We start from the raw sequence: 25,319 nt of genomic DNA, 5'->3' as shown, positions 1-25,319 counted from the left end.
TATCTCATATCTGAAAAACAAATCAAACTTATATACATACCTCCTTGGCGAATACTTCTCGTGTTCCCTCGCTGAGATTGGCACCCAGCCCGTGTATGAGACTGATGGCGAAGTGAGCTCTGTTCTTGATGTTGTGGAGATGTGACAAGCCATTCAGTACCACTCCAACCAGGCTCGTCTCAACTACAAAGTCATTCTGGTCAGAAAAAAATTAGTATTTTAAGTAAAATAAGTTTCAGAAATATAGCACAGGAAGCACCAATCCACAGTTTGATCACCTCAATATTAATTAAAACCAATCAGACAGACAGAAAAACAAAACAAAAAAACCCGAAAAAAAAGACATTTAAGTTATTTTGGCATATCTAGTATGTTTCTAGTCATCCTGGTATTTGTATGAGCTCAAATTTGCACTTTATGTCAAATAGAAAACGTACAAATGTTGTAAATTAAGGTCAGTGATTTAAACACTACTGACTCTAGTTTCTGGGGGTACATAATTTTTTCATCATAAATAAAATAAATTTAACTGCACAAACACCAGACCGACCGAAAACAACACTGGATATGCTAACACTGACAATTTAAGTAAAATGTTACATAAAAATCTGCAATAGTCAAACAACTATTTTACACTGCCTTATAACTAGTGTGCTGGGCTTAAACAATTGTGTGTTATTTGCGGGTCACCTGCTTGAGCACCCAGTCTAGAGCTCGGTAGAACTATTTTACACTGCCTTATAACTAGTGTGCTGGGCTTAAACAATTGTGTGTTATTTGCGGGTCACCTGCTTGAGCACCCAGTCTAGAGCTCGGTAGAACTATTTTACACTGCCTTATAACTAGTGTGCTGGGCTTAAACAATTGTGTGTTATTTGCGGGTCACCTGCTTGAGCACCCAGTCTAGAGCTCGGTAGAACTATTTTACACTGCCTTATAACTAGTGTGCTTGGCTTAAACAATTGTGTGTTATTTGTATGTCACCTGCTTGAGCACCCAGTCTAGAGCTCGGTAGAACTATTTTACACTGCCTTATAACTAGTGTGCTGGGCTTAAACAATTGTGTGTTATTTGCGGGTCACCTGCTTGAGCACCCAGTCTAGAGCTCGGTAGAACTATTTTACACTGCCTTATAACTAGTGTGCTGGGCTTAAACAATTGTGTGTTATTTGTGTGTCACCTGCTTGAGCACCCAGTCTAGAGCTCGGTAGAACTATTTTACACTGCCTTATAACTAGTGTGCTGGGCTTAAACAATTGTGTGTTATTTGTGTGTCACCTGCTTGAGCACCCAGTCTAGAGCTCGGTAGAACTATTTTACACTGCCTTATAACTAGTGTGCTGGGCTTAAACAATTGTGTGTTATTTGTGTGTCACCTGCTTGAGCACCCAGTCTAGAGCTCGGTAGAACTATTTTACACTGCCTTATAACTAGTGTGCTGGGCTTAAACAATTGTGTGTTATTTGTGTGTCACCTGCTTGAGCACCCAGTCTAGAGCTCGGTAGAAGTGGTCTCCAATCCAGCACGATATGAGGTGTTGGGTTTCTTCTGGCTGCTGTCCAAGCCACGAGTGAATCAAGGCCTTCACGTCAACATCCTCATCACTGTGGGACAAAAATGTTGAGTGTGAATTAATAGAAAATAAAAGTAGAAACAGAAAGGAAAAAGATTATGGCCCAAATTTACAAAGCCTTATGTCTTACACATGTGTTACTACATATATTTACAATGCTTAAACACCTGTTCATGTCTTACACGCGTGTTACTACATATATTTACAATGCTTAAACACCTGTTCATGTCTTACACGCGTGTTACTACATATATTTACAATGCTTAAACACCTGTTCATGTCTTACACGCGTGTTACTACATATATTTACAATGCTTAAACACCTGTTCATGTCTTACACGCGTGTTACTACATATATTTACAATGCTTAAACACCTGTTCATGTCTTACACGCGTGTTACTACATATATTTACAATGCTTAAACACCTGTTCATGTCTTACACGCGTGTTACTACATATATTCACAATGCTTAAACACCTGTTCATGTCTTACACGCGTGTTACTACATATATTCACAATGCTTAAACACCTGTTCATGTCTTACACGCGTGTTACTACATATATTTACAATGCTTAAAACAGGCTTTGTAAATTCGGCCCCATTTGCTTAATGACACCTCAACATATTTTAGACTAGTTTTTTTTACACATGATAAATGCAACACATATTCTAAGGTAGAATACAACCACTGCCACCATAAACGCTTCTCCTACCAAATACCAGCAAATGTTTTATGATAATCACTTTTTCAAACAAAGAGCACATACAACAATCTTTCATAGAGTTGCAGATCACTAGTTGAGACCAGATTAAAAACATGGTCTATCCTTGGACCTAAAAGTAGAGTCCACTAAGCTATATCATGTGCCAAGTCAACATATTATTTCCAGGATAATAACTACCCCCCCTCCAACCAAGCCATCCACCTTAAAAAGAAAAACAAAAAAAACAAAAAAACAAACAAGAAAGAAGAGAATTTGTACCTGAGAAATATCATGCCCATTCTGGAAATTGTAGCTGGTGATGCACAACTTAAATCATGGGTTTCAAACAGGAAATTCACATTGGGACTGAACTGGATTCTCTCCCCTGACGGCATAGTGAGAAGTCGATTGTCGTCCAGCACAGAGTTGAGAGATTCAATCCATTCTGGGTCAATGTCACCATCACAGATGATCCATGACTGAACTTCTGCAAAATGATAATTTTTAAAAGTTTATTTTGAGATGACATTAATGATTCAAAGGCATGGGTGTCTTCACTTTTAAAGAATTATGCCTACAAAACTATTTTATCTGGAAGAATAAAACTACAAATACATAACAAGGTTGGATAATTATTTTTAATTGATAAAACTGTCTCCTTATTTTGTCTTACATGTGTTCTAAAACATCTGTAGGTTTTAACTCACTCCATACTAATACTAATGTTACAATCTTCTCTGAAATGTTTTAATTTTTAATTTTTAAAAATCTTTATTTTGTCAGAAAATCATTTGATTATAATGTTAAGATTCTAGAGCCCTAATTCATTACCATACAGGTGTTCTAAAGCAAGATGCTTAATGTTTAAGAAACTTAGCACCTCCAGAATTTTTACACTAACATTTGACTAAAAGCATATTGGTTATTAAGGCTATGTTTCCTCTTCATCAACAGTTATCGTACAAAACAGAAGTCTGTCGCCATATTTTAAAAATACTTTGTAACACAAATAACATCCCATTGCTGGGTTAAATGCGTAACAGTCCCAACCTTATTCATGAAATAGTCATTTCAAAATTTGGTAACTTGTTTAAGCATGTTTTAGTTAATTCGTTGTTTATAAATGTTTTGACCTTATATATTTTTCAATACTCTGTAACAGTGCAATAACATCCCATATCTGCGTTAAATGAAAAACAACTGTTCCAACTTTATTTTTGAAATAATAATTTGGTAGCTTGTTCAAGCATATTTCAGCTAATTAATATTTTTATAAATATTTAAAAAATTAAAGATTGATGATCAGTTAAAGTTTGTTTTGCTTAACGACAACACAAAAGCATATTGATTTATAAATCATCGGCTATTGGATGTCAAACATGGAAACCCGCAACAGTTTTCCATTAGTAAGCACCACAACAGACAGGATAACACATACCACAGCCTTTAATATACCAGTCTTGCTGCACTGGCTGGAATAAGAAATAGCCCAATGGGGCCCACCGATGGGGATCGATCCTAGACCGACCACTTTACCACTGGGCTACGTCGTGCCCCACTTGATGATTAAGATGATGTTTCCTACCTTGTGGTTCCTTGACGACCTGCCTGGCACTGTAGGTGAGCACACCGTCGGTCCACTCGCGCGTGTCCATGTCGATGTGACCCAGCAGCTGTGTGCGCGGCATGGCCTTGGGGTTCATCACGTACTGCTTCACCTCCTTCTTCATCTTGATCATCGCCTGCCGCAGGATCCGCCACAGCGTCGTCTTGCCCGACCCGCTTGGGCCCACAATCACAACACCCATTCTCTGTCGGAGCTGCTCGTACAACTCCAGTGACTTTTTCACCTGATACAAAAAGTTTATTTTTTTTTAATTTAATTTTTGGTTGGGTGATTTTTACTAGTCATATGTAGATAAAAAGTGAATTAATATGTTTGTTTTATGACAAACTATTTTAAATGTTGAGTTGTGGTGATTGTGAGCAGCCATACTAAGAAGATGAAGATGGATTGGTCACACTCTCCAGACCCTAGCATAAAGTGTCACTAGACAGGCTCTGACGTGAAACCAACAAAACAGCCATCCAAAGAATTCATGGTGAATCCCCGACACTATTATATTTGTTTGTGGGATAATAAATATGTAAAAAAAAAGAGAGAAAAAAAAAAGAGAGAATACATGGCGAAGGAACTTCCAGACGGACAAGACAGGATCCACCTTGAAAAAAGGGCTCAGTACAGTGGACTCTGGAAAGCTGTTGGTGACGGCCCATGCCAGAGGTGGGACGATAAGTATAGTAGCATATGTAGGTAAGAAGTATTCTAAACTGCTAGTTTTATGAAAAATATTAATCACATATTATTGATGAATAAAACACAGAATTAACAATTTCAGATTATTTTAGTTTAGATTGGCTTTGTAAGGTTTACACCTCCTACCTGGTTTTCATTCACAACAAGATTGGTTTCCTTGCACACTTCTCGAACTGCATTGGCCAACAATTCATATTCAATGTCTTTGAACTCAATTCCTGGGAAAATGTCTTTGACCAGTGCATCAAAGCGGGCACAGTCTGAAAATGTCAGCTTCGACAAGGTGTTTATTCGCAATGCCTGCACAACCAACTTGGCTTCTGTACTGGCATCGAGTTTGCCTGAAAGAGATTTAATCCACAGAAATATCTAAGATCATTAAAATTTTACTACTCATGTTTTTTTTACAGGGGGAAAAAGGTAATTTAAATTAAACACAAAAGTGTTTGTATTCTGTCCTATTTAGGGCATCTAGCTGGTTTACACATAAAAAGAACCTCACTATTTGGCTGTAATGATATCTAAGACACACCTCTATGATTTTCTGGGGGTTTTTCTCTTTATATTATTAATTCAATGGTTGATGTAAATAAATAAGTCAGATTATACCCTAAAGAAGTATTATTATTTATGCTTGGAGCTTTATCTACTGTGAAATCAGTTTGTTATAGTGGTCTTCACTGACTACTGCTGTCAATACATTTAAGAACACAATGAAAATAAAATACATGTATGCATACAAATTTATGATACTCACTTTTCAATCCACAAGTTTAAGAACCCAACATAATGTGTTTCATAACAATCAGACCACATAAATTTAATCCCACAAAAATAAACAATTTCACAGTATGCACAAACTGAACAAGGTCATTTAAATGCACTGACATCTAAGAGACACTGCTTTTATTTCCCATATGTATTTTTCTTATTATTAACAGGATGAATGTAAAATGAAGTACTATCACTATTTGTGCCTGTAGGTATTGATAAATAGCAACTGTTGTTGGCTGACCTTTATCATTCTGTTTCTTCTGCTGCAGCAGGTTTTCACAACCCCGGAGAACTGTTTTCAGAGCTCGCAGTCCCCAGTCATAGTGCTGCTGTGGGGTCAGCAACTCTCTGTGAACACAAGTTCAAGGAATCAATGAATGAATGAATGAATGAATGAATGAATAAATGCATAATGACAAACTGAATCATTACATTTAAAAATACAAGCTGAAAATGCAATAATATAGTCAAATAAAGGTAATTTTCCAGCATTCCACATGAAATCCAACCTACTTTGTGTTTTACACCAAAAAAGCTGAAATCAGATACAAAGCTGACAAATCACATTCCCTATTAAACAAAACTTTTACAATGAACACAAAAATCCAAATTTACAAAAGATGATCATCATGTTTTGTTTTAGATTCACAGGTCTTAAACATGAAGAAAGTAAGATGCATTTATATATGGCCAAACATGTTTATCTTAAATTATTAACATATACATGGGGGTTTAAGAAAGTTACAAATGAGTGAAGGATATATATTTTTCCTAAACTTGGCCCTGAATGTTCTGTGTTTACATCCAACCTCCATGTTAAATATTGCAATAAAAATGTCTTAGCTTATCAAATAAACCCATGTACACATCCATAAATATCTGGCATTGGTTGTCATTGCTAAATTAGCCATTGGCTAATTTTCATAAAAGTGGCTCACAAAATTTGCAAGTGGTTAAAACGTTTGCTCAAAGTATTTCTATCTTCAGATAAGACATTCTTGTAATAATAACACACAGGCCTAACCACAGTAACCATAATGAAAACCAACAGTGGGACTGACAGACCTGCCTTGCTATGAGAAGGTCTATTGAAACACAACTCACCGAGACAGGTTAAAGATGGCCACCAGCTTCCTGCCCAGATTCTTGGCATCTTTGAAGCCCTCGGAGAAGAGGATGACCTCTGCAATTTGGTCGTTGTCGGGTTTCGACATGGCCACCGGTCGGAACAGCTGCTTCAAGTTGTCAGGCAGCTTCTGTCGACCTCCATACCCTTTCCCGGCTGGGTTCATGGTGATGAATATGCCCGAGTTGTGGTCTATGCTGATCTGTGTAGAGGAATATTGGCAAAACAGTGTAAAGGTTTTGTTCAGGAACAACACAGGTATAATTATACAAATGACAAAAAGATTGTTTAAACTCAAACATGTTATTTTTAAAAATATAACTACACTACAAGATCTCACTGAACAGCTGACTGTTAAGGTTGTGATATCACCTATCTCAAATTGCATTGCAGATGACATGGTACTGCTTGTTAAACAAGTGTATATATAATATCACTTTCTAACAGTGTTCTTTGTCAGTCAATGCATGAAATGCCAGACATCAGTTGAAAGAAATGCAATATGCAGCAAAATTACGAGACATTTAACATTTAATAAGTTTAAAAATGTCAAACACATGGTAACACGTGGTCCAGTGAATAAACATACTGCAACAAATCAGTAGGCACTTTTCAATTAGCAATAAACATCTTCCATGACATGACGGAACACGCCATGGTTTTTGTATATTAAGAAATCTTGTATCACAAGATAAAAATTGTAATAAGTAAAAGAACTCTGAACAGAAATCTGAAGCTCATTCCATTGTATCCAAACAATGTTTATAGTAATATATAATTGCAAATCAACTAGGCTTTTGTTCTCAAGGATAGCAAAATGTTTTGCTACACATTTTAGCTTTAAAATTATAGTAGATTCCAGAAAACGCAAACATACACACAAAAACTCTACAGGAATGTTTCTAAATGTAGGTGGAAAATACCATGTGTTTGTTACTAGGCAGCAGATGGTGATTGTTGACTTCTAATGCTGCTGTCACCACCATTGCAAGCTCAAAATAGGAAGTAAAATATAGCCTGTTGTTATGTTTTCAAAATAGCAGCAGGGAACATTTTGTTCAGGATCGTGTCGCGATTCACTACACAGGTTTCAGAGATCACTACATAATTTTAAAACATTAAACAGCAGTTGCTAATCAATTTTCTATTTGACAAGAAATATGGCTAATCAAGATTTTGAAAACAAAATGTTCTCTGAACAGACCATCAGAAATATGTCCTATGAAAAATACGGCCTTCTGGAAATAAGACAGCATGTGGTTTGGGATAGTGTGTGGAAAACTTCGGACCTCTGATATGTATTTTAGAGCATTATAGGAATTAAATTATAACAGAACCATGAGCTAAATAGCAGATGAGATAATCGTTCCTAAATCTGTCTCTTGAACTATAACAAATGAATTTTTTTAGTGATTTTAGTGGGTAACTTTTTATTTCACATGCTAGGTCTAAAAAATGGCCTTCTATTTGCAGGCTACTATTTCGAGCGCTGCACCGACGTTTCATGCATATAATTATGATTATACACCTCACTACATTCATTAGATAAAGTGGCCATCTTTTCTCAAACAGCATCCTACTTTCAAAGACTGAAAGACTCGGTAGTGGAAATTTCGACCCTGGGACAGTGCAAGCCTCGTTACGGATTGAAATTTTCACCACCACGTGTGTACTTTTTCTATCCCACATGACCACATATGATGGGAGTCTTTTTTCTTTCATTCATTTGATACATAAACCATTATTTTACACGAACAAACAAAGATGGCTGAAAAAGTAATTTCTTTATTTGACCATTTTATCAAAAATAAACTACACTATCATATTTGCCACATTTCTTTCATGTGTTAAATATTATTTAACACAATAAATTAACACGATAGCTTTTATAATTAAGTTTTTAATAACAAAATATCGATCTCAAACTGTTGTTTGATGACCTTGGATCACCAAACTAGCATTAATTAATATGACATCATATAGTACCAATGACGCAATACTCCCCATGTTAAATTTAATGACGTCATAGCTATACAAGACCGATTTATTCCGTATGGGCCAACATCATGGAGTGGGTCTGTCTTTCATAGCTAGAGATGGGAGAAAATTAAAAGCCTGCCTGCTACGGTCTGACTTACGTTTTTGGAGAGGAGTTCGACATTGGGCGACTTGTTCTTGATGGCGTCCTGGATAACCTGAATCTGCATGGAGACGGCAGACAGCACGGCCTCCTCCAGTCGGTTGAACTCGTCGAAACAGCCCCACGCACCACACTTGACCAGCCCAATGAAGATACGCCCCATCGACTTCACGTCTATACCCTGCACACAACCACAGTCAACGTACAAGTAAATTAGTTATACATCAACACTGTATAATGTATGAATGAATGAATGAATGAATGAATGAAGGAAAGAAATGTTTTATTTAATGACGCACTCAACACATTTTATTTACTGTTATATGGCATCGGACATATGGTTAAGGACCACACAGATATTAAGAAAGGATACCCGCTGTCGCCATTTCATGGGCTACTCTTTTTGATTAGCAGCAAGGGATCTTTTATATGCACCATCCCAGACAGGACAGCACATACCACAGCATTTGATATACCAGTTGTGGTGCACTGAATGGAACGAGAAATAGCCCAATGGGCCCACCGATGGGGATAGATCCCACAACGACCGCGCATCAAGCGAATGCTTTACCACTGGGCTACATCCCACCCTTCAATGAATGAATGAATGAATGAATGAATGAATATTTAACGACACCCCAGCACAAAAATACACATTTGGCTATTGGGTGTCATAAAAGTAAGTATATGGAAATATTATTTATACAATTATGTAAAACCACATTGTCCTTATAATGTAAGTTACATTACGTTGATTTCCGATTACAAATACATATTCTGGGAAGTTACTGGTGTAAATAATGCCAAAGCTGTTAAACAATTTTACAGTGTAATTTTAGAGGTTTAAAAAAAATATATATCTATATTAAAGCCAATAAATAATAAAGATATAAGAGATGACCTAAAAGTTCAAATAATATGGGGGAGGGGGGGTAATCATATATTTCTAACAGTAGTGCATTTCCTTATGGAGATATTAATTAAATAGCACCCATATCTGTACTATGTGAATATATCATTACTAGCCTTCTGTTAAAGTGTGAACGTAAACTGAACATGATTGTAAACTTATTCATTACTGCATCAAGGACCACGAGCATGGAAGAAAAATCTCTCTGTACTGGACTTATCATGAAACTTGTACTTGATAAGTCAAAAAGTCCAAGTGAGCTTAATGCACTCGATTATTTGGAAGATTAGTAGCTATAAGAGGTGTCCACTTGAGTAGGTTAGTCTGAAGATTTTTGTCTTCTGGCAACTTAAAACTCAAAATGTCATTCCAAATTATCCAGGTTTTTTTTTATCGACATGCATTAATGAAGATGATCCTACCTCATCACAGTTGAAGACAAGCACTTGTCGACCAAACAGTCCACCCAAAGCTTTCACAGACTCCGTCTTTCCTGTGCCTGCAGGTCCATACGGATTTCCTCCCAAACCCATGTGCATGCCTGAGAAAAAAACAATATTCGCTTGGTTAAAATTAACCGAACACACCCCTCCACCACCCCCAACACACACACACAAACCCTGACAAACTATTAATAACGAAACAGATTTTCAACAAACTTTTCAAACGTTAGAACCATCAACTTAGAATCTGGTCATCATTTTCAATAAAACTGCTCATATGAATAATACTTAGCTTCAAAGTCACTGACACTAGTTCCTCAAGATTTGTACCATATATATTTCATACAAAATGCATTTTGAGTTACTACACTAGAATGACTAGAAACATACTATATTTGTGAAAAGTTAAGCAAGAAGTTTAAATTGGTGTATAATACATATTGGTGAAAAAAACTACTAGCGGAAAATATTTTACACTGCTTACGAACTAGGGTCAATGTTTTTAATAGGAAGATGTGTGCAATGCCAGAGAGATGCTATCCAACTTACCTTGTGTTAAAGTGAGGTAACACTTGTCTGTGAGTGGTGTGTGCACCAACTTCTGAGCGTTGCCTTGGTATTCGTATGTGTACTCAAACTCGGCATCCACCATTCTCATGCAGCACAAACCATCCTTCCGCAGGTAGTATCTACAATATTTACAACCTAGTTTCAATATATGTCACTTTGTAAGTTTCTTACTGTAAGAAGCACATCAACTATCTTATTAAGCATTTTACATGCAATTTATAACACAGATAAAATCTTAATGCAAAATTAAAATTATTTTATATATACTGAATATAGACATGTTTGCTAATAAATAACAATAATAAAAACTCCAGAAACTTTGAGGAGTGAAAAAAACAAAAACAAACGACAAAAACAAAACAAACCCCTCCCCGAAAAGAAAATGAGTGACTCTCCACCCGTCTGGCTTTAACAGCTGCAGATTTGTTGAACCAAAAGCACCAAACAAACATGTTTGAGAAAAGCAAAATTAGTGGTTAATAATGATTTTAGTCCTCATAATTAAAAAAAACCCCTCATATTGCAGGATTGAAAACTAACAATTGTCTGAGGAGACCTTTATCAGTTAAGGCAACTACAAATTTTATAAAAACAACCCATTGGAAAGCCATCAATGTTAGAAAAATGTGTATGTTTTCAACATGAAGGAAGGAAATGTTTTATTTAACGACGCACTCAACACATGTTTTTGACGTTATATGGCGTTGGACATATGGTGAAGAAACACACAGATATTGAGGGAGGAAACCCGCTGTCGCCACTTCATGAGCTACTCTTTTCGATTAGCAGCAAGGGATCTTTTATATGCATCACTCCATAGACAGGGTAGCACATACCACGGCCTTTGATGTACCAGTCGTGGTGCACTGGTTGGAGTGAGAAATAGGCCAATGGGCCCACCGACGGGGATTGATCCCAAACCAACTGCTCATCAAGCGAGTGCTTTACCACATAGAGTAATATAGTAGATAATAAAATTCCTAATACAATAATTGTTTTAACCGATTCTGCCGACTCCCGTGATTTTCATGTTTAACAAACAACAAAGGGAAATGTGACTACAAAATGTGCCCACCTGAGCTGCTTTTGCCATTCCCATTCTGTAACACTGTGCACTTGAGTGTTCATCAACTTGTGAACCATATCGATGGCATGAATTGTATCAAGGATGAGGGACTTAAGTTTAAGGTCAAGGACATGTCCTTCACCTTCTGAGGAACTGGCCCCAAGGTCAACTGATGTATATGACTCAAGCTGGTTTTCCATTTCTGAGCAAAATGAACGCAAACCATTTCGCTTCAGAGCTTCTTCACAATTCTCCGTGAATCGAATTTGTTCAGCCAGGCATAAAATCTGCAAAACCATGTAATTTACAATTTAATTAATTTACTTTTTCTTATCCTTACTGCTTCTCACAAACCTTAACATAATTTTATTAATTGATATTCATTATGAAAATTTTCAAAACAAACAAAATATTCCATCTGAAATGACATTAGCCTGTATTGTATGTAGCCTTTATACTAACATTCAATTACTGCAATTTTCCAGGCATGGATAGCAATTATTTTCTGATGGACAAGAAAATACATTTTTTTTAAAAAGGGATTCAAAATTTATTAAGACTTTTGACATGGATAATTTATTCAAGTGTCTAATATTAACTTGAATAAGCTCCTGTGGACTAATAAAGTTAAAAAGTTAAAGTTTGTTTTGTTTAATGACATCACTAGAGCACACCAATTTATTAATCATCGGCTATTGGATGTCAAACATTTTGACATTTTGACATATTGTCTTAGAGAGGAAACCCACTAAATTTTTCCACTAGTAGCAAGGGATCTTTTATATGCAGCATCCCACAGACAGGATAGCACATACCATGGCCTTTGATATACCAGTCGTATACTGGCTGGAGTGAGAAGTAGCCAAATGGGCCGACTGACAGGAATTGACCCCAGACAGACTGTGCATCAAACAAGCGCCTTACCACTGGGTTTCTTCCCGCCCCGGACTGATAAAGAATCCAGATAAAGACTGCTGTAATACGAAACTGACCTGTGCAGGAAACTTGTTGGGGTCGAGTCCACCTTGACTGGATCGACTTGCTTGGAGACATTCACGGAGCAACTCTCGCAGTGTGTCCTTCATCTCATCAGACAGCTTGCCCAGCCACACCTGGAATAATTAGTAAGTAAGAACTAAGTCTCAAACTCAGGTACAAAACAAGAGTTGCAAAACTATGAGTGAGACCTGCTTTTTTAAAATTATCAAATGAATGAATGAATGAATGAATGAATGGAATGGAATTATAATGAATTAAGATAATTACTTACACATCCATTAGGCGAGAACTTGGCGAGGTATTTTTAATGTTACACAGCAAAATACCACATAATGTTGCAGACCAATTTAAAGACATAGTATTACCTAATTGACCATTCCATAATGATAACCTAGATATCAAAGCCAAACATTTCTCTGAAATTAACATTAACTGTATGCTACCTGTGCAAAACAAAGTATTGTTAATAAGTTTCAGCTGGGGAAAAAGACAACATAAATTTCTTTTATACCTGGTTTTACAGGATGTGTTACATAGAGAATACTACATGAGTGGTCTTTAGATACAAGTTGTTTTAAAATTATCTAACAAGTGAAAGCGAGTTGGATACATTTTTAAACAACGAATTGTAAGATAAATGGTATTTAACAGACACAAATGCGGTATTTTATTTCTTACATATCCTCAAAAAACAGGTTTTAAGCAAATTTTAACATCTTGCCCTTGTAGCTAACTTATGCATCACAGACACATGATTGTTAGGTTAACTATACATTACAGTGTAATCGATTTCTATCGTGCTGTTTTTTCATTGAATGTATGGCAGTGGTGACCTGATCATCATCTAGGAGCAGCCAGTCATATATCTTGAAATTGTTAACAAACATACATGTGTTAACGAGGGTGTGTTATCAAAAGTAACGAATGATATTCTCACCAACGGGTGTGTAAGAAAAAAGAATACCACTCTTACATCCATGAGATATCGTTCATTTATCTTACCACTTGTTGCTGTCGCTCGTTATATACTCACATCCATGAGATATCCTTCATTTATCTTACCACTTGTTGCTGTCGCTCGTTATATACTCACATCCATGAGATATCCTTCATTTATCTTACCACTTGTTGCTGTCGCTCGTTATATACTTACATCCATGAGATATCCTTCATTTATCTTACCACTTGTTGCTGTCGCTCGTTATATACTGACATCCATGAGATATCCTTCATTTATCTTACCACTTGTTGCTGTCGCTCGTTATATACTCACATCCATGAGATATCGTTCATTTATCTTACCACTTGTTGCTGTCGCTCGTTATATACTCACATCCATGAGATATCGTTCATTTATCTTACCACTTGTTGCTGTCGCTCGTTATATACTCACATCCATGAGATATCGTTCATTTATCTTACCACTTGTTGCTGTCGCTCGTTATATACTTTAAAAAACAAAAATCACAAGAAGATAAATAGTATCTACTGGATACTCCACATGTAGTATTTCCTATATCAATTTAATGTTTGTTTTTTTATAATATTTTCTGAGCAGAAACCCCTCCCCAACAACAACAAAGCACACAAGTACTGGATGTAATAATTTTTCACCCACCTCGACATCAGGTGTGATCTTGACTTTTCTCTTTAAAGGTACAACTTCACCTTCGAGGGATTTCATGGCGAGAATGTGACTGCACGCTTCGTCGAATTCCACACTGTGTATCCCAGCGAAGAGTTTCTTCAGGTGTGACTGAATGACATTGGGGTTTGTAGCCTGGCCCAGAATTTCCAGCAAGTCATCATCACCAATGAAGTAAAATCTTGGGAACAAGGACCGCTTTTCCTATACAATGGAAAACAAGAATAAGACTTTTTAATGTGTAAACAAGTTCATGTAAGTCTTATCTTGAAAAGATTGTATCTGATGATGAATGAATGAATGAACGAATGAATGAATGAATGTTTAACAACACCCCAGTACAAAAATATGGTTATTGGGCGTCACAAAAGGTAAGTATATGAAAAAAATATTTATAGAACTATGTAAAACCACAGTATAAGGAGCTGTGGGGGAAAGTATAATACAATACACAAATCAAGGTGAAGAATATTTTAAAATTTTGTTTAGAAATCAAAGTGTTTTAAAAACTTTAAAATTAATTCTGGGTGGAATTTAAAAGATTCTAAAACATTTGTGTACACTGACAATGTTCCACTGAGGAGGAGGGTCTTTTTTAAAAATAAACGAATGTGTCAAATACGTATGGCCGATACAAGCACAGCACAAGACTACTTCATTCTTCCTGCACCGCCTGCACTATCCCATGACTGGCTTGACAAAATAAAGCTTGTTCATGACCGCACCATCCCAATCATCTTGTCATTTCGAAAAGATATATTGGTTAATATATTTAAAATCACTGTAGGGTATACCAACACCGACATGGGGCAAATTCAAAGCAGACTTGGCAGCAAAATCTGCCTTTTCATTGCTCTGTGTATGATGATGAATCATATCTCAAGTATTATAAACATTTTGTTAATAAACATGATGTCGTTTTAAAGTTCCACTGTGTCCTTTCTATCCATTACATGCTAAACCAGTACCAAAGGATTAAAATTTAAAACCTTTTCTAGCAACAAACATTTTGAGACCAATTTTAATTTAATGAATTTTTTTTTTTAAGTTGAGAGATTTTTACAGATGTTTTTAAAAATAGATTTCTGTCTATGAAAAGAGAAATAGGTAAATATTATTAAATTAATTCACTTAAAATATCCATGTTTTTTTTGGTGTGTTTTTTTGTCTTACCTCAAGGAACTCATTTAGGGATTTCTGGCATCTCTGCAACTGGTCCAAACTGGTTGTGAGCAGATTACGTAGTCCTGGCCGACTGACGAGCGACAGTACACGATTGTCTCGATGCACGTCCATCATGATTGACCTGAAACAATTATTACTTGAATCTCTGATTCTTCATCCCGACAGAGAAAACAAACCTGTATTTATCTAATATACTGGTTAATGTAATACCTTGTTTTCTTGTTACTCTGAACACAGAAAACAACCGGTGTCTTGTCCAGACTCTCCATAACCAGCAAGAATGGCTTGAGCTCTTCTGATGCTCGCCCAAAGATGGGAAGTGGTCAGTGTTTCTGCACTCACTTTATAATTTTCCTTCATTATTAGTTTTTATGATGGGGTTGAGGTTTTTAATGTGTGGAATTCCTCTCCTAATTTGAAAGTTCTTGCCTGGAATTATCAGAAGAGCTATGGATAGCCCTTCTGCTATTTTCAAATGGAGATGCTGTATTCAGCATACAGCCGATTAATATTTTCCAAAATTTATTACTACTGAAAATTAAAAAAAGAAAAAGATGTTGAAGTAATTTTATTTCATCCTCATTACAGAACAAGAAACAATAAAAATAATAAATGGTCATAAGATTAGCTTTATACCACATTATGTGTTTTACTACTTATAGTCCATCCCACGGGGAATGTCTTTTTTCATACTGTGAAATTTACTACAATTATTTATTTCTGAACCGATTGTTTTCTAAATTGCACATAAAAATAGGTTTTTTTGTTGTTATTTACATCTTCTTACTTCAAACCAAACTGAAGTTACTTACAAAACAAATTTTTGGAGGAGGATGGGACAGACTATAAATAGATGGTCATAATAATGTTTGCAGTATGCAAACCAATGTGTTTCACTACCTAGTAAATGGTAAAGTTGTTCTTTCTATTTTCTCACCTGAAGTCATCGTCGACTCTCTTGAACCGGCCTTGTTCTTTGGGTAGAGCCCCACGTCCGAATATTGGCTCTAGGTAAACCCACTTCCTCTGTATCTGGTTGAGATTGTGAAGGTACTCGTCGAGATCGGCCAGTCGCTGCTCCCACACTGACGCCTTGTCTTCGAAACTCTTGTAGTACGGTGAGTCTTTCAGCGACTGCAGCAGGCACTGGTTGTCACCAACCTACAGCAGATAACCACGGTAACTATTAACAACCTGACTACCTCAAACTTACTACCAATTCAGCGACAAAAGTAACACAGAAGTCAACATAGCTCAACCCCTTTTATTCTTCACGACACTTTTTTTGCTATGGACTATATTGGAATTTTTTTCCACAGATTGTTTTGTGCCGTGGACATTTTCTTAATTGTAGGGGTTGCAGCTCAGCCAATTTCACAAAATACTGCAGATTTAGTTTTGTACATAAATGTTAATCGATTTGTGTAATTAAAAACAGGACAAATAATATAGTTGAAAATACATATAAATAATTTTTGTTTATCCTTACTGTGATCAATTTATTATAATGACATAATTTTTAAGGTGAAATAAGACACAAAACATGTTGAATTTAAATGATAACCATAAATATAAAGTTATAATGTTTTGTGAAAATGGCTCCTTGCTAGTAAATGCTGGATATTAATGGCAGGGTTGCATGACAAATGACTTACCTAACCTAGAGAAACACAGATTTCATGAAATTTGAAACATACTCTGTCTACATTCCTTTCCATAAGCTATTTTGCAAACATTGTAAATAACTAGTATTCACTAAAAATGAACAAAGTGATGTTTATGATTTTTTACTATGTAGGCATAATTTAATTATATACTAAAAAGTTGGACATGATGACTATGTAACTGGCTGAATAAAGTACTTTAAGAGACAATTAAATGTTTATAATTTCAGGCAATATTTAGTATAGTGGATCAACTACTTGGGACAGCAATAAAGGGGAGTTACTTTAATAATAATTTATTTGACAAAAACACAAATGTGACATTCCAGCTAATATATGTCCTTGGGAAAACACACATTAAGTCAAACATAAAAGTTAAACATACCAAATCAGTTCAACAAGGAGTGATTGAACCAGTAAGTAAAACAATGAAGAACTCAACATGGAGAGATTAAACTGTGGTAAGTAAAGCGTACCTGGTTGACAAGATCCTTCCAGTCTTTGATGATGTGCATGGTGTTCTTGTTGCTGTCTTCGTAATCTGTCATCGAAAACACAGCTCCTGCTCCCCACAGCTCCAGTTCCCGAATTGCTTCACGGATAGTTACCTCCCCTTGAGCTCTCTGGTTCAATTCCTAGTAATAATGTAACATTCTGAGAGTACTGCTGAAGCAATACATGTTCCACATGGACCCAACACATTTTCATATCTCCTAAATCCAAGGCCTACAACTGTCAACATTATGAAAATCTCCATGAAAGTCAAACTTGGTCTGTAACTCTACATGATAAAGCTATACAAACAATTTCAGCTCAATATTCTGACATATTGTGAAAAAAGTCCAGAAAATTACATGTAGGACAGACGGATGGACGGATACAAAAACCTACACTCCCCTCCTGTTAGACCGGTAGAATTTTCTTTTTAAAGAGTTATGAATTGCTTCAGATCTTCAATATTTCAGATTTTTAGTATTGCTTACCAAGGTAACCTGGACTTTCTAGTGGAATTATCATAATAATTAATTAGATAATCACCTTTAAAAACAAGTTCCATTTGACACTTTTTTTTTTTAGCAGATCTTTGGATGGACATATCTTTGGCAGACAAGCCTAACACTATTTTTCGCTATAAAAGAGCAAACCCATTACTAACCTTGACAGCATCTGCATTGTCGATGATGTAATCACTGGCTTCAAGGATATGGCCGAAGGTGAGCTTCTCCAGAGTGGTTCCCTTCGGCATGTGTAGGATTCGGAACAGCTCCAGCCAGTGGTCTTGTGAGAGAGGTTCACCTCGCACCCACTTCAACACAGGCAAAACGTTCTGCAAGGAAAACAATACTTTTAAGTACAAGAATCTCGTTGGGTCGAACTCGAAAGGGTCGAATACACCACAAAGCTCGAATCAAAAACAAAGTCCCGAGTTACACTTACACGTTACTGACCGAACAGTTTGGTCAAACTACCCGATGGGTTGAACACTTTCTCGAGCACCAACTCGGTTCGAGCCAACGGGATTCAACTGTAGCTAATGATGTGGAATAAATAAATAAACATGGGGTGATGATGCCATTAGTCATGGATATAATCGTAAAAACTCTAAGACAAAGAATTTTAACAAATCATTGTTGTTTAATTATGTTCTTTTTTGTGAATAACAATACCAAAGAAATCAAATGGATTCAGCTATCAACACAAGAATATCATTGTCATTTCAGTCAGTGGCCCTTTGTTAGCTCCCTGGTGGCTGGTCACTTGTGTTGGCTAATGGCAGGCGGACATTCATTAACCAATGCTGGTGCGACATGGAATTCTCACTGTGACCAACACTGGACCAGAGAACTGATATTACCCTGAAAATACTTTACACACAATCAAATTGAATCAAAATCCAACTCATCTATATAATAAATATTATAATTTGCAGTAAAAGAATTACCTTATACTTCTCGATGTCTTTCTGAAGTCTGACAGTCATTGTCGTTGGTTCCGATGTCTTCAGCTTCTCATACCAGCTACCCAAAAACTCTTCAAACATGTATGCTTTGCTCCTGCAGGAAAACAAATATAATACCACTGAAGAGGTAACGGCAATTATTCCAAATATAAAACTATAAAATAAAATGGAACAAAATGAAACCAATACCTTTGTTTCATCTATCTAAACCACTGAAAATGGTTTACATTACTCTTCAACAAGTATGACTGTAAAGAGGGGAGCATCCTGGCCAAAAAACTGCAGCCTGTTCATCTGTTTTTTAAAAGAAACAAATTTGTCTGAATTTTCTTTTTAAAAAGTAGCAAAATAAGACAGCATCTTCAGTAGTCCATGATATACCAGCAAGCCACTCGCCAAATTCACCAATTGCAAAATTTTAAAAACAATTGGCTAATTTAATTTTAATTTGGCGAAAAACTATTTATGTAATGACTGATATTTTGTTTGAAGATACCTGTTTTGCATTTCTGAAATACTCTGAGGAAATTTCTGACCACTCTGAACTAGCCCTGTACCAGTAATGAAGCACGGCTAAAGACAAAAGGATACTCAAGTACAGACAATTTAAAATTCTGAAATACCTGTTAAATAACACATTTGTCAAATCAATATACACAATGTCATATAACAGATTTTAACATTTTATTTACGAGGTGTAATCTACTGTTTACCAATTCATCAAACTCATGTTGAACTGGTATGCGTATTTCCTAATGAATTCACCCAAGAGAGAATTCATCAAGTACAAGTCAAGTGACTGGTAATTTGTCCACCTTTTTGGGGGCTAAAAAAAAAAGAAGAAAAAAAAGAATTTGATTAACTATTATAAAAGAACAGTTTTAGAACTGCTAGCAACTGGCAAGCCCACCTGAAAGATATCCAGTCCTCTTTAGCCAGAGTCTGCAAGCCGCTGTTGAACTCTTCGTACTGTGACCACATGGCTTCGTACGAAGTCAGGTCTGCGGAGAGTTCGTCCACAGCAGACAGATCCGGTTCCTCCATGTCAAAGTGCATACAGTCAGATCTGAAATGTTACCAAAATTAATGAACTCCTAAATTCAATCACTATTAAACCCACTGACCTTACATGTAGTTAAAATGCCGTTAAAGCATCTTCCCCATGAACCTACACATTACTTACAATTTGTTTGTTTAAATTATCTGTTTTAATGAATCCAACATGTTTCTGGTTGTGCTGTTTTTCACAGTTCAAAATACATTCTAAGCAACACAAAAAAATGTATGTGCTTAGAAAATTAAGGTTATTGGTTGTTAACAGATACATAAGAAAAAGCCGGTGACACGAAGATATTCACAAACATGTTTTAAGAAGAAAAATATTTTATGAAATTATTTACCATAATAAACGTTCAATATATGTTGCACTGTAGATTATATTAGAGCTGTTTCAAAATTGATCATATAGGGGTGGGGACAATGTAACAGGAAAATCAACCTCCACTGAGGGGATTCAAACCACAGACTCTCAGTACGAGAGTCCAGTGCTCTACCAACTGAGCTAATATGGAAATTCCCACTAGCTACTGCCAGTAGGAGCACTTTATACCAACACTACTACAATGAAAATGATGAACACATTTGACCCATTCTAGGTGGTAACACAAAGCATAACTTCCTCACAAAAGTTTCTGCTTGGTGTCGATGAGCTCCTGGAACTCCTGCTTCTTCTCCTTGATGGTCTGCACGGCCTGCAGACACTTCTTGTGGTCTCCTTCCAGCGCGTCGTCACCGGGTTTCAGCTGGTGCCACCTGGCTGTGAACTTCTCCACCTCCTGTTTGAAAGCTTTCACACGCGAATCCACATTGCTTCTCATCACTTCAACCTGTGTGTGCAAGTTTTTGAAGCAAGTCATTGAAAGATTTTTAAAAAAAATTAATGGTCAACTGTGTCATTTTCTATTATTGCAGAGTCCGTTTTTATACTGTTTTGGGTCATCTGAATAACACGATGCATTGGTTTAACAATGTAATTTACAGATGACAGTCGAAACTTTGGGTTCATATATTAATCAGTAATAATAATTTCACATTATTATAATAAGACTATCACATGTCAGTAATAGGAAACTTAAAAAAAAAAAACCTCAAAGAAATTAAATATTGCCCAAAACAATGCATTTGTTTCACAATTTACAGACCAGTCGTAAACTTTGAGTAAACATATTAAGTAGTATGGGAGAATTTCATATTATTGTGTAGTTGTAAAACTACAACATATCATTAATTAGAAACACTTTTTTTAAAGCAAGGAAAAGAAAAAGGAATTGGCCTAAATCTACACTTGAAAATCCTCTCCTCTACAGAAGCTAACACCTTACGATAAGCAGAAAAGAATAGTCTGTAACCTGTTCTTTGACCATCAGCTGGTGACTCTCCATCATGAGTTCGAACTTGTCCCAGCGTCCCTGCAGCTGGTTGATGGACTCCACTCCACCACCAGCCACCGAGCGCAGCAACTTGTTCTTCGCATCAGTTTTCTCAAACAGGGGAAGGATCTGTCGTAAGAGATGAATATACAATAATGTTTGGATGGGCTGGAATCTCATCATTAGATCATCAGTCATAATTGATTACATGTTTTGATTCTACAATCAGTTAGAATATTACACAAGGAAGGAATGTAATTATTAGAACTATGAATCTGCTGTCGTGCTCAAAGGTAACTGTATTTAATGAGCATTAATCATGATTTGATGGCTTTAAGATGGTCCCAAAAAGTAACAGTAAATGCAGGCTTCGGTCAGCCAAACAAATATATCACAAAATTAAGGCTCTTTAAAGAATTGTATTTATTTGTATTTTTGATTAGCTTTTTGCTTATTGGTCTGCTATATGTATACTCTTTCAATCCAGTAGAAAACATTCACTTTGTCAAACCTAACATTCCAGAAATGGTTATGTCTACTAACCACAGTCCACTAATTGAGTCTTTTTTGGGTTGTGTGTGTGTGTGTGTGTGTGTGTGTGGCAGGCGGGGGAAGAGGATTGGGGAGCACACATATAGTGATGTAAAGCTATATTGTGTATACAATTTTAAAAAACAGATCTGCTTCCTTTTCACATTTGTCCGAGAGTTTTAAACATTAAAACCTGCTAAAAACTGACATATTAAACGTTCTGGGGCCTAATTCACAAAAGTCTCTTAGGCTCTGCTAGACAACAAAGCATCCTCTTTGTAAGTCTTTTACCATTGCACTGCAAGATCGCAACGTTGCGAGAGTTTAGTGAATTAGGCCCCTGGTTGTCAGCACTTGAATGCATGCTTACGTTCTACCGATTCATACACAAGTACGGCTCCATAAATGCTCTCCTACCTCTTTCTTCTGTTTTGAGAACTCGACGTGTTTGGCATTAGCCTCCCCGATCTCCTCCACGGTCTGTGGTCGCTTGGACAGTGTCTCCATGGCGGTGTTGAGGAAGGTGTCGATGGTGTTCACGTCGGCCGCGATGGCTTTACGGAGTGAGTTGAGCAGAGCGTCAAACAGTCTCTGTATGTGATCATCAATCACAGCCTTCACTGGGGTCGTGTTCACAGTGATGCAGTTCACCTTGATCTGACTGAAAACATCAATCGAACACTACTGTATTGTAATATACTGTAAACCGCATTAATACTGTGACATGAATATATACTTTAGGCAAAATTTAAAAAAGTCTATCTCTGGTCAGATCAAAGTTCCAGAATTGATGCCACAATGCACTTTTTTCCCCTTCTTTTCCCCCCCATTTTTTTTATTATTTTTTGAAAGCATGGATTGCACAGAAAAGGTGTGTATGTTTGATACCAAAATACGGGGTATATTACATTGAAATCAGAATGCACATTCTAGTTCAAGCGCATTGGCATTTTGGCTCCAAATACGGTTTTACGTAATAGCAAGAAAAGCCCAGCAAAAATCAACGTCATATCGCAGGGAATCAAAAAAAAAGAAAAAGAAGCTGACATGCGAGGGTCAAAATCGACGTGCGCACTGACCAGAGACAAGAAATTTATTTTGTTTGACCTTAGCTTATGTTCATGATGTATAAATTTATTAAACAACCAATGGTATCTGCAATGTATACGAGGTTGGGCAGAAACGTCAAATTCATACACAAGGAATTTTCCCCCATGTTACAGTAACCACGAGATCAAATTCTATGGGAATTCATCCTGTATAAAATAATGAGTATATCAAAGGAAGGAAATGTTTTATTTAACGATGCACTCAACACATTTTATTTTCGGTGATATGGCGTCGGACATATGGTTAAGGACCACACAGATATTGAGGGAGGAAAGAGAAAGAAATGTTTTATTTAACGACGCGCTCAACACATTTTATTTACAGTTATATGGCATCAGACATATGGTTAAAGACCACACAGATACTGAAAGGAAACCCACTGTCACCACTTCATGGGCTACTCTTTTCAATTAGCAGCAAGGGATCTTTTAAATGCACCATCTCACAGACAGGGTAGTACATACCATGGCCTTTGATATAGCAGTAGTGGTACACTGGCTGGAACGAGAAATAGCCCTATGGGCCCACCAACGGGGATCGATCCCAGACCGACCGTACATCGAGTGAGCACTTTACCACTGGGCTATGTCCCGCCGTGGTGCACTGGCTGGAACGAGAAATAGCCCAATAGGACCACTGATGGGGATCGATCCCAGACCGACCGCGCATCAAGTGAATGCTTTGCCACTGGGCTAAGGAGTATATAATGCACACAGCATAACAGTGTTATTACAAAGAGGAAGAGTCAGAGGGAGGAAGGGGAGGAGTGGGGAAAGGGGTGAGAATTAAGGAGATGAGAAAGAAGAGACTAACTAAGAATGATTATAATGAGTGTTTTACGAACGTACCTTGGCAGTTTCTCAGCATCTCTTCCCCTGCCTTTCAGAGCCTTGAAGTTTTTCTCCCAGTCAGAGAGTTGAACCAGATTATCCTGGACAAACTGGTCAAGATCCAGAGCTCCTAGCACAACCCAATCCTGTAATGATACAAAATGATATGCATGACTTAAAACACAGACTCAAGCTTTTTATCACTTTAAGAAATTTTTTAAAATGTCACGAAGTTCAATCATCTGTAACACAAAACAATAACAGAACCTTTTGACACAAAACAATTCAACCCAACTTAAGATATTATTTACCTACTTGATTCCTGGGGATGTGAAACTCATTTAAACATAAAAAAAAACTTAATGATCTTTAAAAAGCCAAAAATATTGTACCATAGTTAAATAAAGTTAATTTCTGAGCATTCCAAATCAAATTCAGTCTACATTGTGAAAATTATTTTCAGCAAAAAAACACATAAAAAGCAACAACTTGCATTTCTTTTTCAACTTCTGTAAAGACTTATTAAATATATGTTTTGTAAATGTTCACAAAAGCCTTTTTCTTACTTTAAACTTATCAAGAACGGCAGCAAGCTGATGGAACAGGATATCAGCTTTTCTGTAACACGTGACAAAACCCTCTGCATTCCTCTCGATCATGGCGGGAAACACCAGGTTCTCTGTTGATTCACTGGTACCACGGAAATGTTTTGGAATACTGATAAATTTCTTCATCTCACGGAAGTACTTGGCCTTGATTTCTTCAAAAGGTGGACGGAACTGTAGACGTTGTTGCCTGTATAAAAAAAATCACTTAAGTATCAGAATTATTAATGTAACTGGTCTGTGTCTGATTAAAACAGAAGTAGGAACATTAAATATCAGATACTTGTTAGGAGTGTAATACAAATGGGCGTCACCTAAGATTTTTTTTTAAAGATTCCATTTTCATCATGAACTGGTACAATAATTGGGTCTGTGTCTGATTAAAACAGAAGTCGGAACATTAAATATCAGAATACTTATCAGGAGTGTAATGCAAATGGGCATCACCTGAGATTTTTTTTTTAAAGATTCCAATGTCATCATGAACTGGTACAATAATTGGGCTAATGTCTAAAAATATTTTCTAGGAAAGAGAACTTCTAAAAGAAAAATAATTGCAAAAAGGGGCTTCATCCACCTTCTGAGAGATATTAAGGTATTAAAGGAAATGCTGGTACCATTTTTACTTACAAATACAAAAATATTTTCTGAAATGCTGGTACCATTTTTACTTACAAATACAAAACCATTTTCTGGAATCATTTTATGTCAGGACTAACTTATTACAATAAGACA

The 25,319-nt window shown here is 36.5% G+C and overlaps 1 protein-coding gene across 3 annotated transcripts in view; it reads right to left on the bottom strand.

The window, feature by feature from the left end:
- The window catches only part of LOC121374143 (cytoplasmic dynein 2 heavy chain 1-like), an 81,757-nt gene that overhangs the window by 41,531 nt on the left and 14,907 nt on the right, over positions 1–25,319 (bottom strand). For all 3 annotated transcript variants that reach the window (XM_041501104.1, XM_041501107.1, XM_041501105.1), the window contains exons 15-38: positions 24,546–24,774; positions 23,998–24,125; positions 22,457–22,700; positions 21,488–21,637; positions 20,763–20,965; positions 19,990–20,145; positions 19,062–19,173; positions 18,276–18,446; positions 17,596–17,754; positions 16,393–16,616; positions 15,444–15,576; positions 14,244–14,474; positions 12,619–12,738; positions 11,636–11,913; positions 10,540–10,679; positions 9,970–10,088; positions 8,636–8,818; positions 6,476–6,699; positions 5,613–5,719; positions 4,724–4,938; positions 3,866–4,130; positions 2,560–2,767; positions 1,475–1,604; positions 41–196 (exon numbers count right to left, since the gene is read on the bottom strand). In XM_041501104.1, the coding sequence (XP_041357038.1) occupies positions 41–196; positions 1,475–1,604; positions 2,560–2,767; positions 3,866–4,130; positions 4,724–4,938; positions 5,613–5,719; positions 6,476–6,699; positions 8,636–8,818; positions 9,970–10,088; positions 10,540–10,679; positions 11,636–11,913; positions 12,619–12,738; positions 14,244–14,474; positions 15,444–15,576; positions 16,393–16,616; positions 17,596–17,754; positions 18,276–18,446; positions 19,062–19,173; positions 19,990–20,145; positions 20,763–20,965; positions 21,488–21,637; positions 22,457–22,700; positions 23,998–24,125; positions 24,546–24,774 (4,285 nt within the window). The remainder of the gene's footprint in view (positions 1–40; positions 197–1,474; positions 1,605–2,559; positions 2,768–3,865; positions 4,131–4,723; positions 4,939–5,612; positions 5,720–6,475; positions 6,700–8,635; positions 8,819–9,969; positions 10,089–10,539; positions 10,680–11,635; positions 11,914–12,618; positions 12,739–14,243; positions 14,475–15,443; positions 15,577–16,392; positions 16,617–17,595; positions 17,755–18,275; positions 18,447–19,061; positions 19,174–19,989; positions 20,146–20,762; positions 20,966–21,487; positions 21,638–22,456; positions 22,701–23,997; positions 24,126–24,545; positions 24,775–25,319) is intronic.

This window comes from Gigantopelta aegis, chromosome 6 (genome assembly GCF_016097555.1).
Source record: "Gigantopelta aegis isolate Gae_Host chromosome 6, Gae_host_genome, whole genome shotgun sequence".
NCBI lineage: Eukaryota > Metazoa > Mollusca > Gastropoda > Neomphalida > Peltospiridae > Gigantopelta > Gigantopelta aegis.
This window is presented reverse-complemented; position numbering and strand designations above follow the sequence as displayed.